Source organism: Acanthopagrus latus, chromosome 9 (assembly GCF_904848185.1).
Source record: "Acanthopagrus latus isolate v.2019 chromosome 9, fAcaLat1.1, whole genome shotgun sequence".
NCBI lineage: Eukaryota > Metazoa > Chordata > Actinopteri > Spariformes > Sparidae > Acanthopagrus > Acanthopagrus latus.
In genome coordinates, this window is record NC_051047.1 from 25,323,747 (window position 1) to 25,342,478 (window position 18,732).

Consider the following 18,732-nt stretch of genomic DNA (forward strand, 5'->3'; position numbering starts at 1 on the left):
GAATAACGAAACTGCTTTATTTAACTACGAGGACAAAACGATGATTTCATTGCTTATGACATATTTTGTAAGGCAACACTGAGTCCAATGAAGCACGTCTTTAAAAGAAAAAGCCAGGGAAGTGACACGATAACAAAGACAGACAGAGGAGAGAGCTATTCAAAGCCTGTGGAGAGCACGAGGTCCAGTAAATGAACTGCAGGTCATCTTCACAGCGAGCCCACTTCCTGGCAGCACGGTGACATTTCGACTCCAGTCAGGTTTCACATTCACTCCCCATCTTTTTCTCTGCGAGCTGAAAAGTCAACACTTCCAGCAAGAACAGTCTTATGTTCCCTTCTCCCCTGTGGATCTCCTCTGCCATATCTTTCTTCTCTGCTTTCTCTTTCTGTCATACATTATCAGTCCCAGGTCTTGAGCGATGTGGGGATCAGGGCGTTATAGCTCGGAGCTACAGTCTGATGATCATCTAAATTCTGCATCTTCCACCCTGTGAGCTTGACGTAAGGTTGTTGTCACTGAACATGTTTTGTTTCCAGTTTGTCTGCTGCTTCTCCCTCCTGCCTTCAGTTTTCATATGTGGCAATGCAACATTTATGCTTTTGTAGAAAGTTGGAGATTATTCACGTTTGAAATCTTTCTTACAAACTGCATTCGGATTCTCTTCAATCTGAAATCTGTAACTTTAAACGTTTGGAGCACAGAGGACTTGATAGCAGAGCTGTTGTGGGGGGGTTGTCAGGAGCCCTGCTGATTATTTGAATAAGCCGTCACTAAACCCTAAAATATTCACAATCCAGTGACAGGCTCATGCTTGATTTGAGTCTGTAACACAATCACAGCCGCGGTGTCAAACGAATAATTTCCAGTAGACTTGTTCGGTTTCCTACAAACTTCAGTGGCGACGTCAAACCAGACAGGTGCGAGCTGACAGGCCGTGATCAACATTTCCCAGCAGCAGTAGGGAGAGCACGTCTGATCGCAGCAGGTGAACTGGGTTGCGCGGTCCGACACACTGATGGTTGATGATCAATTTGTCAAAAAGTATTTTCAATTTTATACCCAGAGATTTATCTTTAACAGGTGAGCTGGCTATCCCTCAAACTGAACCCTATTTTCCCATGTTTTGTGTCTGAGTGACTAATAGGGACACATTTTCTTTTGCTAGTGCACCTGGCAGCCGCAAAACAGACTTCAGTGTAATCCTAATATCTTTAACCCTCCAGCTGTCTCCACATTCTGTATACGCTTCTTGTCCTCCCACCCTCACTGAAGATCTGAAATAAAGCAATTTCATTTAATTTTAAATGCCAAGTGTATTTTGCATGAATAAACAACTTGTCACTGATCAGAGACTGTGTGAATATCAGACTTTTCCCTTTTTACAGAGCCGACAGACATTCATTCAGTGGACACCACTTGTTTTTATTTCAACACAGCTGTCATATATATTTTCTTTACTAATGTAGATTTTAGCTCTTAAAGTACTGCAAAGGTGGTAAACAATATTTTTTTTTTTCATGAAGAAATAGTACTTGTATAGTCCAAGAAGGTCTCACCAATGTGCAGAAAGTAGTTTTGAATGCTATTTACAGAAGGCCCTTCCAATAATAGTTAAATGTGAACAACATGAAGCATCAAGGTGACCTGAGAGGGCGACCACAACCACTACAGCTGCTGGTCCCAGATCTGTGTTCTGCAGCACAGAGAGAACTGAGGGTTCTGTCACCTGCCGGGTCAAAAATGGCCCAAAGAAAATCTCTGTAACCAAGTGGTGTTCAGCTTCCATGGAAATATGAATAAAGGCAATATTTCTCAATTTTTCTAATGTTGGGATCACTTTAGGAAAGGTCATAACATTTCAAGTTGAAAAAGAAAAAAACAAAACAAAAAAAAAACCAAAAAACATTTCAGGTGTTTTCTCTGTTAAACACAGTTTAGTGTCATTTTTGACCTGAAGACAGCAGGAGGGTTAAGTGCTTGTTTTTGCCTCTGACAGACTCAGTTTTAGTTTTTCTAAAAGTCTACAGACATGATTGAAATGACTCCTGCAGGGACCGACCTTTTGTTATTGAAAAAGATCATTTCTGTACAACCAGAAACGGCTGAAGACGCCATACTCTGTTTGCAGAAACCATCATTTTGTCATCATGAAACAAAACGTTTAAAAACTCAAGTAAAACCCCCTCAAAACATTTTGGTCTGTCTCGTTACTGTTCCAACAATCACCAAGTGTGGTTTGTGTGAAATAAACCCTCAGTTTTACTCATTTAATGTAAAAAAATATTCTGTCTCTGTGCTTTCTTTCTCCTTTCCTGATATTTTCACATTCAGCTTTGGTTTGGTCCCAATAAACTCATAATTCACAGAGTTTACTTGGTTAGCTTTAGGCAACAAAACGACTTGGTTAAGACGTGTTTTGGCTTCAAACCTGATCCTATACTATGAACTCTCTGGATTTTCATAAACACATGTACTTTTCGAGACTAGGCCATGATTGAGATCCAGACGTTGTCCCCAAACCAAAATATTTCCCCCAGACTGCTTTAGACTGCAACCATCTTTTCTACACCACATGCAGTCATCATGGGTTCCCAACAAGACAGAGACAATCAGCTGAGCAGACGGTGTGATTTACTGCCTGAAAAGCACCTGAGCTCAGTCACATTTGTCAGGAGCTACATTAGGATTCAGCCGAGTCCTTCCGCCTCCCCACCTGTCTAAACCGAATGTGTCCCAACAGATGAGGGCTTCTAATGCGGCTCCCGGAGGTCGCAAAACGCTAAACACACACTCTATTTGGTTTATCTGTGATGCCTGTGAATAACAGCACTCCTGTGAAGGGCGACCGATGATTAAGAGGCTATCGCTGAGAGATCCAAATACATTTCACGAGGTGACTTTGAGTTAAAAGCGTGTGTAAAGAGACAAGAGTCAAAGGGTAGTCTAGCACGCTCTCTGGAGCAACGCAGCGATGAATAATTCAGAAACAAAAAAATTCCCTATCAAGGCCGTGAAGGTGGAAGAGGTGATTTGTGTTTTGAGGAGAATTATGGGTCAGCTTTTTTTTTTTTTTTCTTTTTTTTTTCCCAAGTGCAGGATGTGAATTATTCTGTTTGTCGCTCCGGAGAGTTTTGGCTGCTCTCCAAACAGAAACCTCAATAATTCAGCGAAACAGACTTCAACATTTAGGACCAGCTCGTCTTCATGTTTTTTGTTTCCTGCTTTTCCCCTCTTTGAGCTTCAAAGCCAGAGGAGAGATGATCTGAAAACAAAATGTACAATTGATCCGCTGAACACTCCCAATGTTTGCAGGAACTTTGCATCGCCGTCCCTCCATTATCGCTCCACTTGCTCGATTGATTTTCCCTCCGTTTCCGTCAGTCGCTTCAATTCATTTCAACTTATTTTTGAAAGCGTATTGTTGTTGCTCTTCTAAAAGTGCTGACACAACCTTTTGGCCAGACATCCCGTGGCAAAACAAAAAAATAAAAAATACGGCTGATCTGTAATGGAATAGAAATGTCAGCAAAATGAATGAACGCTGGTGTGCGACCAGCTGCTGCCACTGGATGGAGACAGATGTGATCCGATCACATAGACGGACACTGACCTCAGCTGCCATATCCGTAGTGCAAAAATAGGATACTTTTGATTACTTTTTTATGATAAAAAAAGTCCTGAAGTCCTACATAAATCTGGAAGGACTCAAGGCCCAGCGCTCGATGAGGGTTAAAGGTTAATGTGTGAAGGCTGAGCTCGACGGAGAGAAAAGCAAAATGTCCTTTGTTTGTCCATTTAACAGCCTCAAACCCACCAAATTGTCAATTTATACCAAATAAAACAGCAAATCCCACCACTGCAGAGCTCCAACTTCAGGGACTTGCTTGAAAAGAAGACAATAAATTATCAGAGTCGCCTCATATTTTCCCCGTCCAGATTTCCCTTAACAATCTATCCAGTTCTGCCGCCTCTGGCAACCATCACATTGTTTGTTCTCTTGGCTTTTCTGCCTCTTTCTTTTCCCTTTTCTTGCTTTTGTTATTTTCGTTTTTAACAATGCCTGTGCTCACACACTGAGATAAAGACGCATGAAAAAAAAAAAAAAAAAGCACGACTGTCACACAGGAACGCTGTGTTTGTGTCTCTGACCTCTTCAAGCTGAGCTGTAAAAAGGGGGGGTGTCAGACCGAATTGGTTATGACTTATTGGGGTTATAGTAAAACATCATGGCTGAGGAGGAAAAATGCTTTTTCCCGGTGCAGAGATAAAGAAAAAGGATGGGTAAGGCGGGATGTTCCTCGCATCAGTTTGTGACCTTCACTCAAACGGTCTTTTCAGCTGTCTGGGAAAACGTCATCACGTGTAATAATATCAGTTCAGCGGGAGGTAAACTGATCGCTGGACTGATTTTGAGTGTTGAAAGTTTCTGTGTAGTCTGTTCTCTTTGTGGGGATTAAAAATGTCACAGATTTGGTGATAAACAGAACGGCTGCAGAAGACGTGAGGCTTTGAGTGATGCTTTCTGCAAGTTACAAATGAGGTGACATTTTCCGATGTCGGCTGCTGTTAAATAAAACGCTTCTTTAAAAAGTCACCGACTTGTTAGTGTGACTCCACTGAACCAGACATCAATAAAGGAATCCAGCGCGCGTCCTTTCTGTGATATTGTTTCGACTCATGCTGATAATATTAATGGGTAGTACTGATCAGTGACAATGAATAGACCTATGTTCATTTTGAATTCATTTACAAATGCATCAGACTTAATTAGCCAATAATAATGACAAGATCATTAATTTGACTGCAGTCGAGCTCAAGGCGACCTCATTTTCTCACTAATGGCTTCGGTTGTTTACAGCGAACACACTCATGTCTGATGCTGGTAGAGTTACATACAGTAATATACAGTTTTTGCAGTCAGTTTCCAAGAAATTAAACATATTTCAAAGAGTAAGATAACGGACGTCTTTATGTCCTGTTTGTTGAGTCAAAACTTGTTTTTCCTAACGAGACTGCCAGACACAGCAGGTATTTTAAGCTAAAACCTGATTGTTTCCAGTTGAACTTCACAAATATTTTCTTCAAGATCTTTCAGTAGCTGTATCACCACCTATAAAGGTGCCAGAACAAAAAGTCGACCTTTCTGCATCGCACTGATCTCAGACCATCAACATGGCTGCCAAGTGAGACAGTGTTTTAATATTTGTAAACCTGAAAGCACCGGATATGTTTAATGAGCCACTGGGACATTTTCCAGCTGTGTTAGTGGTGAAAGAACCAGGCTAGCCAAAATCTTTTCTGAACTTATGTATAGTTTTCTGACACATTTTCCCAGCAGTTGAGTTCTCACAACAGTTGCTCTGTGAGCTAATGAAATGCTTCCTCGAGCTCCTGCGTGTTGGATCCACGGAGCACGTTTTCCTCCAGCTGAGCCGACAGAGAGTATTCACGCCCCGGAGTTCCTCTGAGCCTCTGAGCCGGTTGACTTCCTCTTGGCTCCACGCACACAGATTGGATAAAATAATTGAATCAAGTGGCTCTTGTAGACTGTCCAAATGCGATTGGCTGAGATGGATTAAATCAAAAGTGAAAGTTTGATAATAGGGAGGATCGTTCGGGGGTGTTTGTGACACGCGGCTGCTCCTCTTCCAGTGATTGTTTATGAGAAGAGTCATTTTTTGGGGCTGCAGGTGACACCTGGTGATCTGGAAGGCAGCGGGCCAAAGAAACTCCTTCTTCAGTGTGAACACACAAAAAGGACTTCATGAAAACCCTCCTAGCATCAGGACAGACTGGGGTTTGGCTTTGACTTTGGCCGGTAAGACAAAGTCACCACCCAGTGCGGTAAAATGATTCCACACTAGGAAGTGTGTGTCTGCGTAACATTGTTATGCAATGAGTCATATTTTTGTGAGTCGATAAAAACAGGCGTGAAGCTGCCCTTTTAACACGCTGTGATGCAAATGTGTACGTCTTAAAGCTTACTCATAGTTGGCTCACGCTCATTAACAGTGAGAGCAGCCTGATGTCACCTTCACATTTCTGTCCAGCTGTTTGACTGAATGTCACCTCTGGATCAGACACGCCCCCTCACGATCGCACCTGTCCTCGTCGTGTTGATGCGTTTGTGTGGAGACTGATGGGGGGGGGGGGTCACACAAAGGAGGCATCAACTGCATATGGCGCCGCCCGCCGGATGCAAATTCCTCCGTGATCCTCCTGTCAGAGAATGCCATGACGTATCCCGTGGCACGCAATAAGAAAGTTGAAGGTCGTTCTTTGCCGGTGGGAGAAAGCACTTTGTCACGGCGCAGAACAACATGCCATCAGAAAAAAAAAAACCCAAAAAAACCACTCTGATAGATGTGTTATTGCCGTGCCAGCGAGGGCATATTTCATATTGACCAGAATAGCTTTAGCATTAAAGATGTATTGTGTTTCCTGCTGCAGATGGCAGATACACTTTACATACCGTGCGTCCCTCTGCCATCCTTCAGCTTCCTTTTACGTGGAAGCGTGACAAACATCCCGCCGCTCACATGAATCCAGCTTCTCTCACTGTGAACGATTTCAGCTCCCTGGAGTAAAAGCGTCTTAATTGCTGTAGTTTTGACTGCTTGTCGTTATTACTGACGTCCCACTTAACAAACAGCTCAGTGCAGACACGAGCTGACATCATGCTTTTTACCAACAACTGATTAACGAAGATGGAGCAAATGTCAGCGAACGTGTCTCTTTGTCGTCATTCACATTCACAGTGATCTTTAACCTTGGTCTTTTTAGTCCTCCTCGGGTGTTTTATATAAACTCGGATCTTGTGTCACTCAGGGTTTAGTGCTTCTTCTGTGTGTATTCACTGCAGAGCAATACGACAGGGAAACCTTCAGCAGCTGCTGAACACGCTCAAGGTGTTACTCCGCTGTGTTCTGTATGACAGAGAAGAGAACTGAAGCAAGGCCAATGGTCAAGTACATGCATTTTTTTTTTTTCATTTTGCAAAAAAAAAAAAAGAACCCACTTATGTGCCACTTTAACAAGTTGTTGGTCTCTCACAGTCAGTAGCAGCTGATTTGATTTATTTCTCACACCAGCTTGTAATGACAATCTACACAGCTGATGTAACAAAGAATAAAAAATAACGACACTCTTATCCCGACTCCCCGTTATAAACGTCTGCTTTCATCTGCGTTGTTTTGAACGCGGCGCATACCTGGATACTCCATTCACAATCCGGTGGGGAAAAGAAAGTATTTTTAGCTACATTTTACATTTCACTCCCATTGAACTATAAAAAAAAAACACACACACACAGAGTTATTTAATAAAACACCATTTCCTGCACAGATAAATAAAGAGAAACACGTAGGGTGGATGTTTCAGCATTTACATCATCTGCTTATTATGCCAGTTACAGTCCTCAGAGTTATCGCTTTCTTTATGTACTTGATTGATGTCATTATTTTCCACTGATGAGTTTTATCTGATTTTATTGCATGATTAAACATTATATTGCCTCTCCTGTGCAGGGCGTGAGCATGCTGACATGGGCAGTCGCCGTCTACACTGTGAAGTGCTGACTGAACAGTTTTCTGCACTGAGAGGAAAAAAAAATGCTGCATGTGCGTCTCGTCACTACGTCAATTATATCTTGAATGTCGCCACTGTATGATCGACACGGCTACGATATTTTGCTCATGTGTTTATCTTATGATTATTTTTCAATATTAAAGCAACATTATGTATTTTATGTGATTTGGCTCCAGTGCAATATCACTGTTGTAAACACAAATCCCTGGTTTCTGTAACAACAACATCACATGCCGCATCAGATGAGCTAACGAGCTAGGGGCAGTCACAGTTAGCAGCAGTTAGCGGTTGCTATAGCAACAACTATCTGTCTCTCAGGGAACCTCGAGTCAGAGCCGCCCGCAGAGGAGCAGAAAACATTTTCCATAAATTTGACTCACTTTCACTGACACGGTTGATTCTGTGTGACACAGTGTCATAAAACACGTCACACAGCGCAGATACAAGTGATGGAGGCGCCGAGTGGGACTGACAGACACTCACTGGACCGTAAATGATGCTAAAGCTTTTAAAAAGGTAAAATAGTTATATAAATGCTGCCTTAATAATAAAACATAAATATAACACACACGTGGCTCGTCTATGTGTGTTTTACTCTCTACTAGCCACCAACTGACCAATCCAGCCAACACAAGAGCAATGCTGCTCAGTTATTTCCACTTTAAACCTGCGACCTGCAAACTGTAGCTTCAGTTATCGTGTGTAGCCAGGATTCTCATTTTCAAAACAAAATCCTCTAAAAATGTGATTTAAAAACTCCGTCCAGCTCTTGGCGTCAGCATCGATCAAGCGTTGAGTTCATCAGTTGATATAAACCTTCACACAGAAGACGTCGCCTCAGCCTCTGAAATCAACAGTTGCCATATAAATATGCTTTTTTTGTCCGCTTCTCGCTGAAGTCAAGGCAATTCCACAACAAACCAAAAAAATGTAACAACGCCAATGTAATTGCTGTTCGCATCATGTGATACTAGAATTCAAAACTTGACACTGCATAGCAGCAGGAGCTAAGAGAGGCAGAGCTTGGCAGCTTGAAGTGAGGCGATAATCAGCATATGAAGCATGGTAGCAGTGGTTGGCCTCCGTATACTGTAGGACCCGTGAGCTCGGCCTCTCCAACCAGCTGGCCTCTTTTTTTCTTTCATACCATCGATGATTATAAGATAACAGTTTCCACCAGAAGCATCTGTTCTGAGATGTTCAAGGATTAGGAATTTTACATGATACGTAATCGTGGTGGGAAATACAAAAGAAAATTCATCTACAGACTGAGACATCAGTGGGGAAGTCCAACAGATTTTCATTATTAGTTTTCGACACTTAATTCTACTTTAATTTGTCATCAATTTAGCATGTGTAACATATGAATAATACAACACCGGACGCCTCTCTCTCTCTCTCTCTCTCTTTAAAAGTGCCCATATTTTTCATTAAACAGATGCCTCCAGGAAAACTGTTCAGAATTAATGTGCTGGCAACTTTCCATTTGAGCCGCATACCAACAAAATGACTTTGTAATAGGATTTTTATGCCCAAGGTGCCAATAAAGTCTAATGAGTAACACAAGTCCTTGACAACAAAACTGATCATTTCCTAACAACAACAAAACAATGCAAAAAACTAGAATACATCCCCCGTATGAAAAATGATCCATTTGTATACATGACGATGGGGTCCGTGTTGCTGTTGACTTTCTAAAGTGGAGTCAGATTTGTTCAAGGTGAATCTCTGGGAGCCGTTTCGCAAAACTGATTTTTAATGTACTCTTAAGAGCAAAAAACCCACCTGAGACGACGCACGTTTCCTCACAAGCTTCCAAGGTCTCAAAATTATTGGCGTTTCCGCCGCAGCCTCCGTACTCGAACAGCTCGCAGCGTCCCGTGTCCACGTTGAAGAAGAAGCGGTCCTTGATGGCCTTGCAGTGCCCCGGATCGTCCTTCAGGGCGCACAGCTCGTTGAAGATGAAGAGCTCGGGCAGCGCTCCATCTAAAAGAGGAGGGTAGAAATTCAACTTTTAGTGCTATGCCTCTTTGTGGCACTGCGTGAAAAGGGTTTTTGTTGTGTGTGTGTGTGTGGATGGAGAGGAAATTAGGTCACAGCATCAAACTCTAACCCCGGGCTTTCAGATAAGGTAAAGTTGCATGCCACTGTAATTTTCTAAAAGGCTTGAGTTCATGGTTTGACAGCCAACTGTCTTCAGATCCTCTGCTGCAGAGGGAGACTGTGTGAAAGATTTGCTGAAGGCGAAACATGGCACGCTGTGTGACCTGACCCAAAATTTAGACACAATAGAGTCTGCAGAATTCATCCAATTACCATCAAAATCACATTATGGCCGAGTGCAAATAAGCAAACCGCGGAAGGTGCAATTTTTTTTTGCGGATTAGGTGACTCGACATGCGTCTCGAGTGACCGGATTTCACTTCCCTGCTCTGTGTGAGTAAAGATGGACACTGAATAAACAGACACCAGCAGAGTTTCACAAAGTTTATAAAGTTTTTTTTTTATAAACTTCATGTGTAGAGACCCTGGTGATACTACAATGCTATTGCTAATTTGCCCCAAGCATAAATGAGTTTGACCCGAAAACGAAAATACGGTAAATCTTAAATGTGCTTCTTTCGTCATGATTATGCTATTACGGTTTGACTCAGGTACATTCACAAATAAAAAGCCTGTGTTGCAATTTGGTGCATGTTTCACTTTAATACTGGAATTAGCCCCAAAGATCCAGCCTTGGTCGGGCTCTACTCGAGATGGAAGCAAACATGTTTGTTTGGTTCAGCCCCCGACAAAAACTGAATTCATGATTATTTTAAGTATTTCAGTGAAAATGTTAAAAATCGTCTGAGCGCTTGAAGAAATAATTTAAAACACATCTGCTTTAGATTTCGAGCCTGCAGATGTTCTTTCGTTTATTTAACTTGCAGTGAGAATTAGGAGCCGTCCGGGAGCACCTGGATCTCCCCAGTAAACAAAAAGCCGATCGAGGCAGGCGGTAGCTGAGAGGAGAGGGGCTGAGTGAAGGCAGCACCCAGCGGTGGGATGCACTGCAGCAGATCATGCAGCTACAGACAGGATGATCGGAGTGTCTTTACAGTGACCTGCCCTGCTGTGAAGCGAGTGTTCAATCGATGTATGTAGGGTGACTACTCTGCTGGACAAAGACCGAGCTCCCATTGTTCATAATTGTCACGATTGGATACAGTTGTGGACGATGAATTAGCTCTGCATAGACACACTTCTCCACCGTCATTATAATGTGTAAACACTGGCTTTGTCAGATCCAGGAAAGGGGTGACATAAAACCCTCTGAGCTCTTCCAGCCACTGTTGCAAATGTTAAATTACTATCTCAGTGTGCTGCTGGGAAATGATTCTCTCTGCCCTCATCCCTGCTGTTTGTAGGTCAGGTCTCTGTTATGCCCGCCTGTAGCTGTGTCGCTGCTCCAAAACACACTGAGAAGAGAAGGATCTCCGTCCAAAGGGATCCGCATACGGCGAGGCTTTGAGTGACGGCGTTTTAAAATGTCTTTCTGCGATGCACATGTTAATTTACAATAACCTTGATGTTATCTGATCTCTCATTGAATGTTTTAGAGATCTACTTCAAATGCATGTTTCATCACATTAGCACAATATGGAGGGAGATGTATGAGGGGAGAAAAGAACAAACAAGCTGGAATTGTTGATATTGTACATTTCTCCAAAATGTAAAATATCAACATTTCTATAAAATGTGTCATGTTTGACCAGGCATTAATGTGGAGGGGATGTTTCAGCTCGTTAAGATGGCTGCCAAGTGAGAGATTACTGATCAAGGTGGTGTTTCAACATTTGTAAGAGTGTTAAGCAGATGTTGAACCCCTCTCCTGACATGTTTATAGCAACATAACGATGTATTTTTGATGAGATGTCTGGACAATTTCTTGCCATGCCTGTGGAGATACAATCCAAAACCTGATCTTTTCCCCAAACATAACCAAGTGGGTTCTGTGGCAAACAAACATTTTCATAAGGATAGATTTTTTCAAAACATGACACTGCAATTCGTAAAGAGATGTAAAGATGTAACAATGTTTGCCAACATTTATTAGTGTTGGCAGCAGCACAGCTTCACAGAGCTGCTTTGCTCTGAAGTCTGTTTTTTCCTGTTGTTGATTCTATTCAATCATTTACCTCATATGTGGTTTGATCGTCCAATTCAACCTCTTTTTTTTTTTTTTTTTTTCTGGTGGGACTGGAGAGCTTGGATAACAAACACTAAATTCTCTTTCCTGTAAGGTACAAAGTTCTATCACAGCACATCCTCTAATGGGATCCACTCTGCCCCGTCCTATCAGCACAGCAGTCAACAAACAGTCCCCGTGCCGGGCGAGGTAATGAGGGCAGCCACTCAGCACTACAGCCTGCCTCCAATTCTAACTTATTACCGGGGATCGGGGAAACCAATCAAACACTCCAAATCTCCTTCCTTCCTTGTGGTGCTGCTACGATGCGTGGGAGGTGGGGTGAGGCCAGCGAGGCTTCCCCGCAGAGACGCTTGGTATTTTTTATTTACGTTCTTCTTGTCGTGTCTGATAAGCAGCACACGATTGGGTTGTCTAGCAGAGGGGGGAAAAAAAAAAAAAATCACACACAAACACGGAATCTGTCTATCCAACCACATTTTGGCTATGCAAACACAACATCACTGCTGAACCTCACTGAACAAACTTTGCAGAAACGTAACGACAAGTTGAGACTGTTTGCTCTCAGTGGATGCCTCACGCTGCCATGGCTACAACGGAAGAATTCCTTTTTGGAGGAAACAGACAGGAACGGTGCAGACTGGTGTTTTGTAGGTTCTTTTTGAAATAAGAGTGCTCAATAAGCCAGACTTTGGCCATCCAAAGAGAGGGGAGAAAACATCCTTCCTATTGATTTCTGTCTTGCCTGAGACAGACCAAAGTACAATAAGCAGTGTGTTCTTCAATCACTCGTGTTCAGTGTCTAGACAGAGATATTATGAGGCAGTCCAACAGAGAAACAGCCAAAGTCCCTGTTAGTAAAACAGAAGTAAAGCAAGAACACACAGACACATGCATGCATAGAAAATCATAAAAGTACAATTTTAAAATGACTGTAGTAGAAGTTTATTTCAAATGCACCATCAAATAGAGCCATTGCACAAACCACAGTACAGCCAAAGCCAAAGTCATGGATTTTTATTCTTCCAATGTCAAAGCTGAGTTGTAACTGTGAGTTTAACCTGTGTCAACTTCACTCTTATTGACAGCCAAGTCATTAAAATCCTGACAATGGCGTATTTTGGTCAGTTAACCCAGAGGTTAGCGTCGCTCCAGTTACCCCACAAAAAAGCAAATGGGAATTTGGGTGTTTTTCATATGAGCAAGATAATGTTCACAGATAAATGCCTTTTTTTTTTTTTTTTGCATAAATGCGATTTGCAGAAGCAAAAATGTTCAGACTTCAGCATAATCAACACTGACCTCCTTTGACACTCTACTGGGCACATTTTACTATAAAATGTTCAATCTGTAAGTCAAAAAGTTTGAGTTTGAATGATTTGCAACTATGTGTAAAGACGGACTGTTGAGTAGATGAGCCTCCGTGTTCGGTAATGACGTTTCTTGTTTCATAAAACCACCTGTAAGTCTTCATAATTGCCTTTTTTTATGACAAACACTATAATTTATGTGACTTATTTTATGCTGTAGAACTAAAAGTGAAAATCTCTTAAGATCATGTAAACTACAGACCAGTCAGCTTTATAAAGCACATAGCTGCTCCACTTCCAGTTCCAGTCATCTGATACAGTTTCATACACAGATAGTTGACTAAAGGCTACATAATGTTTGGAAATTAAAACATAGAAAATGAACAGCGTTGCTTTTTGTTCAAATGCTGAACTAGCCGCAGTCTTGCAGGCCAGTATTTGTTTTCGATGATGACTTTAGGAAGCACTTGTGCAATAGGAAGTATTTTAAATTGATAAAAAAAGAAGAAGAAATGAATGTTTCAGGTAAACTTGGTTTTGCAAACCACTTGCAACGACTCTGAATGAAAACAATCTTTCTGTTCAGTCCTCCCAAAGATCCAGATCTGTTATCAGCAGTCCTCCATATTGTTGAACAGAAAGTACATAAATATAGTCCAACTCACACAATGCATCAGCAAAACCCTTGGAAGCCAACCAACAAATCAGCCAGCTCCTTGAAATACGGGCCGTGCTGAATAGGAAAACAGATTTTAGATGCGTCAAATGTCCATTGGCAGCCAGTCTCCTGAGCGCTGCTGACAGCCTCAGCTCGGCCAAGATTTGCACACACACTCACACATTTGGATAAAGATCTGAGTTGCTCAACATGTGCACGGTGCCAAGCACCCCTGTAATTCCTGATATGGGCAGGTTGAGTCTGTTTGAGGCCCAGTCCCAGCTTGTTTAGTATACCCGAGGATTATCCCATTCCTCCATTTCTGGGTCTTTTTTTGCAAAGGGGGACTTAAACTCAAACTTTACAGCAGCCATGGAGCAAAAGAAAAAAAACATAAAAAACTGTCTATTATTGATGACTCAGTGGCAACACCAAAGAGCACAGACTGTTATTAGGATGACAGTAAAATATGATCCAACTAATAAAACAGCCTGAGAAAGGGAGACAGACGTCGACAGCATCAGAGGAGGAGAGCAGAGCGATGCCAAGGTTCTGACAGCTCCCCGTGGTTTTTTTCCTCAACTGCAGCACTAACTATACGACTCCACACTCCATAAGAGGAGATAGATTCTGAGCCTTTTTAAGGGTATCTTCCTCAACATTTCCCATGCTGTGTAATTCCGGAAAGGAAACTTGGAAACAAAAAAAAAAAAAAAGTGGAAAAAGTAAAGCGTATGCATGAAAACATTTGCTGAATAAGGATTTTTTTAAAAAGTAACCAAGTTCAGAGACCTTTGTACTGAGTGAGTGAGAGGAAAACACCAATACAGATACAGGACAAGTGTACTGTGTGTGATTGGGAACTGATCTATACACCATTAATAAGCAGTCCTGGTGTTTCTCTGTAAGTTGAAAAAGTGCCAGTGCTAAACCAAGAGCCTGTGCTGTTGTGCGAATTTGTGATTTTAATATTTTTGTATGCACAAGAATTATGGCAAACACTGTGCAGAGTACGGAGGGATTGTAAACAGATCCTAAAGCACATTTTTTGATTGTGATTGACAACAAGAATTTAGCCCGTCCTCATCAGAAAAACGACCATGAAGGTCAACTGTGAAAGCAGCTTATTATGAGCCATATTTACGCTGCTTGATAGGCGGTGACCTCTCGTGGAAGTTATTATTACAGCAGCAAAGGAGGAAGTCAGGAAAAAGTAGTATAAAGAGCAAAAAGTACATGTAGGATGGACCAAAGTCCAACTGTGAGTTATATTTAGTGAACTGAGGTTACGTGCATAACGTAGGCATGTTTACAACCAGAGTTACATAAGTAATTATTTTAACCCAAATCATGATGTTTATCTAAACCTAACCAAGTAAGTTTAGTGCCCAAAACTTAACTAACTGTGATGCCTGTCACTGGTTTGCTGCAACAGTCATGTAGTTTTGTCACTGGCAAATTAACTGGTCAGTCGTTTAAATATGAGGACGTGTTGATGTGTGACAAGTTAAAATATTCAAAACAAAAATATATTTTCTTTTTTTAACTAGATGAATTCTTTGGGAATAAAGTATGTGTGCGAGTTGGTGCACGAAAAATTCAGGAGACATTAAACGTGCTTCATTCATTCATGAAGCATCCGAGGGCAAATCTCTACGATCAGTGACATCATCACAGTGATGAGCGGAAACTAGAAGCGACGTTCGTTGACGCATGTGTTGACATCGCTGAGAGAGGAGAACAACCGAGGGGAACATCACCTGAAATTGACTCTGAGCTGAACTCTCCTGTGTGCCTTGCATGTGTATAAATAGTGAAGTTAGTCAGCACTGTTGGAACAATCATCTCTTCAGTGACTCACTTCGTTAAACGGTCCATGAAGCTGGGGAGTACAAACTTCAGTAAATAAAGATACGCTGGATTGCAACACTCGGTCACAGCGGTGCGTCTTAGTGAAGAAGCCTACAGGGCGCTCGGTGTGGTATCAGAGGTGATCGGCCTGCAGTATAGGAGCTGCTGTCAGTGTTTATCAGGGCCGTGCCCTCAGGCGAGTGGACAAAGGGCTGAGGGTGAGTCACGGCCCGTCCCAAGGTTTTCTTTTTTTTAGAGCTGGACTCAAAAAATAAAAGAGGCTGCCCTCATTATATGTATTTGTCTCAAGGGCGTCTTTCAGTTTTGAAGCCCTGAATGGATTGCTGCTCTACCTTCTCTAGGAAAAAAACACTGCTTTTTTGTTTTTGTTTTGTTGTTTCATGGAAAGAATTAAACTCAAGGACTAGAAATGTATCTTTTCAAAGCAGAAGTTTATTTTTCAATTAATGGAGAAAGTACTGAGAGCGACAGAGTGAACCCTTTTACTTTGAAAGAGTGATGCATTGTGGGTTATAATAGTTGTAATGTCTATATAATGCCTGAACATGGTGAAGAATGTGAATGGCTGTTTCCTAAATCCCACAGTGCCATCCTACAATGCCTTTCTTTTGGTCCACTACCCCAAGATATTAAGTTTGCTGTCACAGAGGAGTAGAAACCAGAAAATATCCATATTTAAGGAGCTGGAATCACATCATTTTCAAATTGTATTCATAGTATGTGACCTGCTAACAAGTGCAAAGCGTCTCCCGACTGAGGCTACTAACTGCAGATATCTGCTGGACACATCACCTGTCAAATGTCGAAGATGGTGTTTAACTGTCAGAGAAGAGTGTGACAGGAGATTGCGTTGAGTATGTAATGGAAAACATGCAGCTGTTGCTCGGTCCCATTTCCGGAGCCTTGGAAAAAATAAAAATAAAACAAGTTGACGCCACACATCCATCTGCTGCTGCCTGCACTACCTGCTCGCTCTGCGTCTCAAAGTGACGCGAGGCGATCATTTGGCTGTTATGCGTTTTTAAAAAAAATAAACACCTGCTTTGTTTTTTTATGGATATGAGACACAGCCCACTGCTCCAATGATACACGCCTCAACCAAACCATCTCTGGCCAGGCGTGAATAATACAGACACCAGCATGCAGAGAGAATATTAACCAGGGGAGAGGAAATCTTTCCTTTATTTGTTGTTTTGCAACAGAATGAATTAGCTGCAGCTGAGGAAATATGCTGGCAACAGTCATTACAGCTCCTGAAAACAACCATCCATTGTTCAAACTTTCATTTGCGGCTTTTTAAAACAGTTCAACAAGTTCAAAAGTTGATGATCTGTCACATTTTGATTTAACCTTTTAAAGCTTGTTTTCATAGCTGTATTGTACTTGTTTTTTATTGATTTGCTGCCTTTTTGCCTACATTTAGAAGATATGAAATCTGAAATATATGGCCACATTTGGTCTCTTTTTATTCTCAATACTGCTATTCCTATTTCTTTCTCTCTTTTGTATTTTTGGGTCCTGTATATAAATGTATCTGTCTTAAAAGTCACATCAGGGTCAGAGACACAGTCCACACAAGTATCCAAGCGCAAATGACAACTTGTGACAACTTCCTGCTCCGGAGAAGAGAAGAGAAGAGGTGATGAAGGATCAAAAATATCCTAGCGGACATGTTTCGCTAGAATATTTTCAAACTGTTCAGCCCTCAGTTGTTTTTGAGAGGAAGTGGATCCAATAGAAGGTCTCAGCCTTCTCCTGTTGACAATGTGCAAAGTTGTTCTTGCATAGCTGTAATTTCTTGGATGGTGTTTTTTTTTTTTTTTTTGCCCAAACTCCTTCAGCTTGTCAGGTATCCACATGTCTTTGGCCACACAGTTAAGAAACCATCACCACTGTTATGTTCCCCTAATACAAAATACACAAGTGATGCCATGCTGATGAACTGGTCACTGTTTCTCGGGGCTCTCTTTCAAAGCAAAACACACAACAAGACATTCACAGAGTGTTTTGTGGGGAGGAGCTGCTGCTCAGACGAACATACAGAGTGCAATCAGTCTGCAGCGCTTGTGGCAAAGATGAGATGCAGCAGCGAGACCTTTACAGGCAGAAGAATCGAGCCTATCGCTGACAGTTCTTCTTTCAAAATAAGGTGAGGCAGAACTAGTTGGAACCTGCTCTGTCATACAGGCCGCACAAAAGATTGCACAAGGGTCAGCTTGAACCCAGAGAGGCAACACAAAAGTTACTAGAACTCAAATGTTCCAAAATTTTCTCAGATCCAGAGCCGTTTACTGAGGGGAGGAGAGCTCAGAGATCGTTTTTATCCTCACTCCAGTTTATCAACCTGACTGAAGCGGTGATCTGAGGAGGAAACTACTGTTTGACTGCTGACTGGAGCTGGATTTTAGATTCACTTTATCTAATGAAGACATTAAAGAAAGGAGCAGGTGAAAATACGACAAAGAATGGAAGAAGTGCATAGCCACCGCTGACTATCTGGCTGTTTGTGCCAGAGAAGCACTGCGTGAGTAAGGCGAATTAACACGAATGATGCTGCGGTCAGACTCACTTTGCTGGTGGTTAATACACCATTAAACAACCACCGCGGCTGATGTAAATCTAGCTAATGTGACTCAGGCACAAATCTTCACACATGAGCAAACGTTTTAAAGAGTTGACCTACAATTCTGTCTCGTTCGCCGACTTCCCTCTCACTGAAGTAACTCCAGGGAATTTCTGTCTTTCTCGCACAAGTGCACAAATCAACAAAACATACAACAAAGGAGTTTTGGGACATCTTAATTCAGAATGTCTAAATCTTTAAAGACACAGCTCCATTAACGATGATCAAGTCTATGATGCCACAGAATATTGAGTGGAATCAAACTGGTGAGTGTGCTGATTCACTTTCAGTTTTTATGGTTTTATCATGCAGCACTTTGGTTTCACTTTAGATTTCATGCTAAGAGGCTCTGTCAGGCCGGATGGGATTCAAGTAGAGCAGAGCTCCTTTCACACCACTTAAATCAAGTGTGGAGATTGCTACTTAATGTGCATGACTCCCAGGCTACTAGCAGCAAAATAAGGGCTCAGCTCGATAATAGTGAACCTGA

The 18,732-nt window shown here is 41.9% G+C and overlaps 1 protein-coding gene across 2 annotated transcripts in view; it reads right to left on the minus strand.

The window, feature by feature from the left end:
• Nucleotides 1-18,732, minus strand: part of tfpia (tissue factor pathway inhibitor a) — a 40,996-nt gene that overhangs the window by 8,494 nt on the left and 13,770 nt on the right. For both annotated transcript variants that reach the window (XM_037110592.1, XM_037110591.1), the window contains exon 2: nt 9,376-9,576. In XM_037110592.1, coding sequence (XP_036966487.1) covers nt 9,376-9,576 — 201 coding nt within the window. The remainder of the gene's footprint in view (nt 1-9,375; nt 9,577-18,732) is intronic.